At 38.9% G+C, this 9,197-nt stretch overlaps 1 protein-coding gene across 2 annotated transcripts in view; it reads left to right on the top strand.

Annotated features, from left to right (window-relative positions):
- ROCK1 (Rho associated coiled-coil containing protein kinase 1) overlaps positions 1 to 9,197 on the top strand; it is a 179,040-nt gene that overhangs the window by 63,060 nt on the left and 106,783 nt on the right. For both annotated transcript variants that reach the window (XM_019526045.1, XM_019526036.1), the window contains exons 3-4: positions 6,108 to 6,208; positions 7,351 to 7,488. In XM_019526045.1, coding sequence (XP_019381590.1) covers positions 6,108 to 6,208; positions 7,351 to 7,488 — 239 coding nt within the window. The remainder of the gene's footprint in view (positions 1 to 6,107; positions 6,209 to 7,350; positions 7,489 to 9,197) is intronic.

Below are 9,197 nucleotides of genomic sequence, written 5' to 3'. Positions count from 1 at the left end.
TGCCAACAGTGCACAGCCCACCTGACCCCAGCCCACCTCTCACTTGCTCTGGATTTCCCCGGGCTGGAGCAGACCAGCCAGAACCTACAAAGATTCCTAGATTTACAGATGAAGGGGTGGAAGGGACCTAAGTAGATCATCAAGTCCGACCCCCTGCCCTGGGCAGGAGAGAATACTGGGCTTATATGACCCTAGCTAGGTAATTATCAAGCGTCCTCTTAGACCCTCAAGGTAGGAACCAGCACCACTTCCCTTGCAAGTTGGTTCCATATCCTAGCTGCCCTGACCGTGAAGTAGTGCCTTCTAATGTCCAGCCTGAAATGTGCAGCCTCAAGCCCGGCCCACCCCGTGCCTGCTCTGGGCTGCCTTCCTGCATTGAGCAGTGGCAGAAGCTGTTGCTGGGCACAGAGGAAAAGCAGCCCCTCCCCATCACCGCTGCCGGACCCTTCTTGCTGCAGCCACCTGCAGCTCCTCTCTGCTGCTGTCACTACTGTGTCCAGGCTGCCCAGTGGCAGTGCAGAGGAACTGCAGGGCAGCTTGGCTCTGGGTGGCTGCAGCAAGAAGGACAGGCTGTGGCAAAGGGGAGGGGTCACCTTTCCCTCATGCTGAGCAGCAGCTTCTGCTCGGCTGCCACCACACCATTGCTGCTGCTGCTCAATCTGGAGTGGGTGTGGGGCGGGTCTGTCACAGGTTCCAGCATATCCAGAGCGGGTGCAGGGTGGCTGGTGTTGGGGCTGTGCATGTGCCAGTACCATGAGGCTGGGGACTGCAGCAGCAGTAGCTGGATGGAGCCACTTCTGCCTGGGCTGCTTAGAAAGGCATTCCAGCTGCAGAGCTGCCCCAGCCCCACTGCATGCCCAGGGAGTGGCTGGACAGCACTGGGCTAGGTGGGACCTAGGGACCTGCCATGGCTTGGGCTGTCTCTCTCTGCAGGCTGGATCTGGCCCATGGGCTGTATTTTGCCCACACCTGGTCTAGCTGCTGCAGCAGTGCCTCTGCTGCCCATGCAGATCTCTGAGCCCTGGCTGCCCATTCCCCTGCAGTCAGTTCATCAAGGCAGTGGTTCCTTTTATCTGGGGGACTCTCTGCAGTTGCTTTCTCCCTAAAGTAATGTGGAGGCCCTGGCTCACTCTTACAGCTGTGCAGTTAATAAGTAGGCCATTTGTGAGATAAATGAAGCCATTTCTCTAAACCAAACTTCCAGCTTCCCATTATTACATTGTTAAAATTTGAATTCTCCCCCCCAACCCCTCCCATCAGACCATCATAAACAGTTAACTAATAACATTTCCAAAATGAGAACATAAAACTTTTGATAAGCTACAATAGAATCTACATTAGTAGGTTATTGATGCATGGTTTATATAGATTATTAATATAAAAAGTCTCTTGCTTTCTAACTCTAAGAAGAGTGCAGGTAGTCTTCATCTTGCTGTTGGTATATTTTTCGTGTGTCTAGTGTTAACTGGAGACTGTTTCTTCACCATTTTGCTGATTTCACTGGTTTATTTTTTTTCCTTTGGGTGGACAGAAAAGAAGTAAATGAAATTGTTAAGCAAATTTTCATCAAGAATACAAAAAAGGTTGAATACTGAAAAGGGGGGAGTAAAACAACAAAAAGAATATAAACTAGTATTAAAATCTAATGCATCTTTGGTACTTGAATGACACCTGTATGATTTGATTGTAGTGCTGCAGGTCAGTCTTGGCATCTGCTATGTTTTGGGGGGAAAAAAACTTTAAAGTGTAAATTCTTAACTCATCATGACCTTTTTACAGCTTTTACGACAAATGGCTAGATTTCCATCTTTATCAATAAAACTTTTTTTTTTGGTGGGGGGAGTTGTTTGACAGCAATCATGGTTCTTATAACTTTCACATTTGAAAATGTTTATTTTTAAACCTTCGATTTATTTTGCTTAGGCAGAAGCCAGACATAATGGACAGTTAAAGCAGTTCTGCTAAGATGCTTGCAAGCTGTCAAATTAAATCTTGGGCTATAGAGGAACTCAAGAGAGCTCAAGTGCTATAAATTTGGATAACGGCTTTTCACAGGGTAACAAGAGGTTGTGGGCTCTGGATTAGCTGTTACTGTGAAATGAATTGGCAAGCATTTGGACATAATATTTTGAATTATTTTAAACCATTAGTTAAATATTGTTTATATTATTGCCATTATTAAATAAGCAGCAGTTTGATTAAAATTATATAATTCATGTCTTAATTGTACTGTAAACTTCAATTTTGCTTTTCCTCAGTGTGTATAGTCCATTGCTTCTCAAATAGTTTTAAAATAAACAGACTACTAGCCCTAATCATGAATAATTAAATTAAAGATTTTGTGGTAGAAAGAATGGGTAGTTCCTATTAGGTTTAGTTAAGGATTTGTTTTTATGTAGACTGGTTGCTGAGCTGCCCAAGATAAAGTGTTCTGTTTAACTTCCTACAGTTTTTAAACAATGCTTGAGTTAGTATAACCTTGTTACCATGCACATATTGTATACTCTGTTTTCACCACACCTTCTTTGAGAGCACTTTATTAGTGTGTTGGAGAAGAAAATCTCTTTATTGGAGAAGAAAATCTTAGTCAAACAAGACATTGCAGCAAATGCTGATAATATAATTTTGATTATAAAATGTGCTCACCACCTGCCCCCTTTTTGTATTTGTAGGAAGAAAATGAAATTACATTTGGAATCTTAATTAAAGAATCAACACACATACACATAATATATAACCATATAAGCATAAAATATAACCTTAAGTAACATGATGTTGAAGGGAAATGTAACTAAGGCAAAGGAATTCACAATTTTAGAACATATTGCAATATGACCATGAGCTGAAATACTAGAGTACATTTGGGTGGTCTTCAGAGCAAATAGTGACTTTAAGGGTATATAATGGCCCATAATGGCTTTTTCTGGATTGGGGGAAATTGTAACTGTTCCTTACTCTTTCCTATGGAAAACATTTACAAATTTGTGCAGTGTTCTTTAATTCAAACATGATACTATTATTGTACAACCCTAAAATGAAGTTATTGATTAGAAAAAAAAAATAAAGCTCATTTACTAAGCCTTAGCAGTCCATGCTTAGAGAAGTACAAAAACAAATTAGGCTTCAAAAAATTGACCGTTGTAACAAAGCTGTATTATCCACAAGTACATAGTTTCTTTTGGCATTTTTATTTCAAACGTGTGTGTGGCTTCTACAAATAGAAAATACATCTTGAGATAAAATGAAAAAGATGAATCCTTAAATTTGTTTGCCAAAGTAAACTCAAATACTTTATATAAGTATTTGAGGGCAGCATTATCCCGTGGGTATTCTGCTACCTTACTATGGAAAGTAGACTACTGGTCAGCTAAGGATCACTTTTTCTGATGCTGGAAAGCCACTAAGCTGGAACTACAGTTATCTTCCAGTTTCATTCATGTCCAGGGTGCTCAGGCAGGACTCTTATCAAAATGACCAAGACAATTCTGGTACCAACACATGAAGAGTCTCTCTATCAATGGCGTGTAGTTTTCTTCCCACTCAGAGTTAATATTGAAGAGAGACAATCTAATCTGCCATTTAGGTATTGTGGTGTAGAAGCTAGCTGACTGACCTCAGTAGACAGACAGATTCCATTAAAACAAACTTTTTGGTAGCAATAAAATTGATCTTGGAAGGTTAATGTCCTCAAGAAAGAAGATGGCTTACTTTGGTAGAAGGTCAGGCACAGGCTTGTACAATCTTTGTCACGCTAACAAGTCAGTTTCCTTGGTCAGGATAATCAGTACCCTCTGTGGTCCTCCACTGTTGAGGACGTCAGAGTCTGTGGACGTTCTTGTATAGACACAGAAATTAATTCAACCCAGGGAATTTTAACAGAGCTAGAAAGGAGTATAAACTGGTTAAGTGTCAGGCAACTTGCTGTGCTATGGATTTATGGCAGGGGCGGGCAATTATTTTGGGTGGAGGGCCGCTTACTGAGTTTTGGCAAGCCATCAAGGGCCGCATGACAGGCAGCCAGGGTAGATAGCTATTCATTTTCTAAATTTTTTAGGGCCCCCATGGGCTGGATAGAATGGCCTGGTGGACTGCATTTTGCCCACCCCTGATTTATGGCCTTTTCCCAGTGAATAAACTGTTACATCATCTTCATGATAGAAAATATGAGCTTCTGTCAACATCTTAAGGTGTCAGATTAAAGTCTCAGCAAGTGGAAGCTCGTCGTAGATAAATGGAGTGGAGCAAAATATCCAGCCCCTGAACTTTGTATTCAGGAATGGAGAGACAAAGTAAGCTGTGTAAGTCTGAAGCTGGGCAGAAGGCAGAGCAGGACATTACTTTTAAGACTAATTTTTTTCAGAAAGGCATACATTTTCATAAGTTACAACTTCCTCTGTGTAGAGAGCAGGGGGACTAAATAAAAGGGAATGAAGTAATTTAAATACAATGAGAGAGAAGCTATGGTTAAGTAGAAAAAAGTGAGATTAGGCAGAGCATAGTCTTCCAGAAATGTTTTCAGTTTCTCTTGGGAAAAATTATTCCCATCACATGCAACATCTGCAAGAATCCCTCCTGTTCTATCATGAAAAAAACCCAAGGCTTCCATTTTTACTTTCTTTTTTTGACTGCAGGAAAATTATAGAGCAATTCTTCCGTTGCCAAGAACTCTGGATTTCCTCTGGGTTTCTCTTGCAAATCATGGTTGCACACCTAACAGGTGTATCCATGAAAGGATCTCAAGGCTCCCCATAGTGCTGTGGCACCTTGGTTGAGAATCACTGCCTTAGACCAAAGAAGAGTAAGCAAAGAAATCAAATCCAGATATTAAACAGCTTTTAATAGTTCTAGCCATTAACAGACATGAATCATACTTACAATTCTGTAGTTTTTAGATTGTAGTTCATTAGAATCAACTTAATGCATTGTTTCTTCTTATAAATCATGGGTTTATATTAGAAAATCAAGGCAAAAGAATATATAAATGTAACTGCTTGAACCAATGTGTGTTAGTATAGGAGTTCTAATCAACTTCTTACTGAAATTTGCTTACATTCTTCCTTTGCTTTACCTGGTTCATGTTGATGTGAAACATAATTTCTGTATGTTGCTTTTGTTCCCAGATGGCACATAGTCTAAGTAGGAACCTAATAATCATTTGCCATCAGTCTATCCAGTCCTTTAAAAATCTGGATTACAGTAATCACACCTTCTTCCACAGTACTTTTTAAACCAGAATGGAACATTTACAATACTATTTTGAAACAAAATGGGATTAATGTTAATGGTTTATTAAAATGGGGCTTTGAGTTGCTTTTTTCATGTAGAAATACTAAAATGTGAAGTTTTTCCATGTAATCTCATGCTAGTATTGTCCCATATGGATTAAAATAGCCATCTTTAATCTATGACCAAATTTGGAATTAGAATATCTGACCACTGGGAGTTTATAAATTATTGTAGTTTATAGAATGACAGATTTATATAAATAATTACAGCGATTCCCACTGCATGTTTTAAATTAAAATCTACTTTTTTTCAAGTATATTAAATACTGTGTTTAGGGTTTTTTTTAATTGCTTAACTACATCTTACTTGTATATTGCATTAATTTCTCAAATCTATTGCATGCTCTTTTAAAGATAACCTTTTATGTTATTCTCTATACAAACAGGTTACTCTTGATGCAGAGTTTCCGCAGATTTTCAGATAGTTAAGTTCTAAATGAGAGTTTTCCCTTGTTCAATCCTGCTGTGAAGTTGTTGTGCTTTGTTTGACGTTTCATAGTAACCATAATGATGAGAGTGAAGTCACAATTTCAATGTGGAGATTTTATTAAGAAAACTGGTTGTGTCAGAAGCCTTGCTCCTTCCCAGTTTTAAATAAGCAGATGTTGCAAGACTAGTTACCCTAAACAATTTAAGTGCAACTGATCCATATTATCCAATATACTGTATTTGAAAGAGAGATTTTCCAGAAAAAAACCAAAGTTCCTTTCTAAAGTTTCTAAGCATGTAGCTCTGCAGTATAAAAATAATGAAGGTACCAGTGAATTGTTCAACATGTTATTCTATGTAGTTTTTTTTATAAATTATTTTTTTCTTATACAGATAAAGACACAGTAAATAAAATGAGAGATTTGCGTATGAAAGCTGAAGATTATGAAGTGGTGAAGGTGATTGGTAGAGGTGCATTTGGGGAAGTGCAACTGGTAGGTTATATATCAGTGTACATACAGGATTGGGTTTTATTTAAAGCTGTTCAGTGCTACTTATATTTACTTTTCAATATACAATTTGAGAGGCAAAAGTAACTTTGTGCTCTATGGATTGTAAAAAGTAAAGCTTTTTTATGAGAGAGTATGCTTTCCAGGATCCTGTATTTTAGTATACTCGTGCACAAATCCAAACTCTGTCAACATTCAAAATAGGTCTGAATGTGCATCTTTTTTGTTAAGTGATAGTAGTCCTTGCCCGTGTAACTCTGGGACGTTGAAGGGCAAATCTTTAGGCTTGTCATGAGTTGAGACCAGTTAAGGAGCTGCCCACATGGCTTGAAGACAGAATTTGCTTCAGTAACTCGTGGGATGAAGTGGACAGGAGGATGAGTTAGCAGCTTGGCTGGCTCTTTGCTTTGAGTAATTAATAGAAATAATCTAAAATACAAGAGTATGTGTATACTTCTGAGCTCTTCAAAATATTTAAAGTTTTATTTTTCAATTATTTTACAGAAAATAATTGATTCAAATCAGGTGTGCTCAATCTATGGCCTGCAGGCCAGATTAGACCCATGGCACATTATCGTCTGGCCCACGGGCTTTCCTAGGTCTGGAAATGTTTGCAGTGGGGGAATGGTGGCACTGCTCTCCTGCTGTCAAATTTTCAGACCTGCAAGGAGTCCTGGGCCCTGTGCCTCAGATCTAATACCCAATCCTGGTGCATGGGGGAGGAAGTGCTGGGACCCAGCCTCAGCAAATGGGGGCAATGCTAGTGCATGGGGCGAGGAGGAGGGAAGGGTACTAGACCCACAGAGAATGGGTGAGGGCCACCACTAGGTTCAAATAATATTGTAACCATTATGTACATGGACTGTGCTTTTCATATTCTTACCAAATGTTGTTCCAATCTTAGGACTAATGTTTACGTTGTAGTTTAAAAAGTACAACTTTTGCATAATTCAGGTCAGAAGGGTAACCTATTTTTACTAAAGAAAAACAAAAACTTATGAAAAACATTTAATAAATTGAAAATGATCAAAATAGAAAAATTTAACAACTTTTATAGATTTTTACTGATGGAGAGTATGAAACTTAATGTTTAGTCTATATCTTAAATTTAACCTTTATCTTTAAAGGTAAGGCATAAATCTTCAAGGAAGGTGTATGCTATGAAGCTCCTGAGCAAGTTTGAGATGATAAAAAGATCAGATTCTGCATTCTTCTGGGAAGAAAGGGATATTATGGCTTTTACTAATAGCCCCTGGGTTGTTCAGGTATGATTATACTGCTGCTAAAATGTCAAATTGCAGGATGGCTTGCTGTATCATTGCATATATCATAGTGTAACCAGGGAACTAGATATACTTTTATTAGGTGCTTTTTTTGTAATTTTTTTTCAAAGGTGGCCTTTCAGCTAAAAGGTGTATTACTAATAGGACAAGTAATTTGATCATTTGGAGGCTATATAGAACAGTGTCATAGGTATAGTACTTCTCTTTAAAAGTATATTTTACATGATACAGAAGTCAGGCATTTAAATTCAGAATTTAAATGTGACAGAAGAATTTTTTGTAATAGTGCTCTACCTGGCTTGACAATAATTCTTTGGGACTGCCTAGTATGTGTGACAATTATTCACGTAGGCATTTAAAAAATAAAAAAAACAAATCTCATATCTTCCCTTCCCCCACTCCCCAACTAGTTGAATGAATTTCTACTTCTTTTTTCTGTAGTAAATGTGTTCAGCTGCAACCTTTGCCCAACAGTGCCTTCCCTTGTCTGTCTTCAGTGTTGTACCTCAGATTGGTGGTGATAAAGATAAATGCTTAACTGTAACAAGCTCAAGTATGAGCTTTTCAAGGATTACTGCCTTTGGAAATATAAGAAGCGAGTCCTGCAAAAACATGTACACAAACTTGTTTAATGTGCATTAGTTTTTATGTAGTTGGGGCTTGAATGATGAAGCATTCTGGATCATTAATCATAATCTGAATCTGGAATATTTAAACCTCCCCTGATTGATATTGGAAAGATACTACTGTAGCTTCCCAAAGAATGATTATCTAGAAAGGTACTTGTATGGTTTTTCAAACAGGGTCTGAAGTGAAGAGCCATTAATCCATTGGTACCACTTGCCTTGAGTATTCCCTTGACAACAGGGATAGAGAAGATACTATTATTATTTTTTTAACTATTAAAATGCACTTTTTAGTTAGTGAACAGTTTGCCACAGGAATACTGAATTTGCAGGAGTGTCACAAGGATCATACAGAATATTAAGAAAAAATGTATAGGTCTTTTTTGCATTGCTTCTGTCCAGTTTGCGTAGGATTAAAATGCAGAGCTACCTCTTGGATTTTTTGGTATATTTGTTTTAAAATATATGTTTCAATTTTATACAAGAAATATGATAATCCTAATGATGCAATAGGCAAAGATTTCTTAGACAACAAACCTTCAGCACAGGTAATGTGATTTGAAAGTTTGTCTAACTCTATCTCAACTACACGGCTGGTCCAATAAAAGAGGTCACCCTAAGAAATTCTTGCCTCTTGCATAATTTCTGGACCATCATAGAATCAATGAGTCGGAAGGGACCTAGGCAGATCATCGAGTCCGACCCCCTGCTGTGGGCAGGAATGAGCACTGGGGTGGGAGGGATCATAAGACCCCAGCCAGGTGCCTATCCAGTCTCCTCTTGAAGATTTCCAGGGAAGGTGAGAGCACCACCTCTCCGGGAAGCCTATTCCAGGCTCTGGCCACCCTTACAGTGAAGTAGTTCTTCCTAGTATCTAACCTAAACCTATCCTCCCTCAGCCTGTGGCCATTGTTCCTAGTGACTCCAAGGGGTGCCCTGGCGAACAGACTTTCCCTGAGTCCCTGCTGCTGGTTCCTGATAAGGTTGTAGGCATCCACAAGATCCCCCCTTAGTCTCCTCTTGTGGAGACTGAAGAGATTCAGGTTGCTCAGCCTCTTCTCATAG

Source organism: Gavialis gangeticus, unplaced genomic scaffold (genome assembly GCF_001723915.1).
Source record: "Gavialis gangeticus isolate Ggan-Ray unplaced genomic scaffold, GavGan_comp1, whole genome shotgun sequence".
In the NCBI taxonomy this organism is placed as follows: Eukaryota; Metazoa; Chordata; order Crocodylia; family Gavialidae; genus Gavialis; species Gavialis gangeticus.
This window is presented reverse-complemented; position numbering and strand designations above follow the sequence as displayed.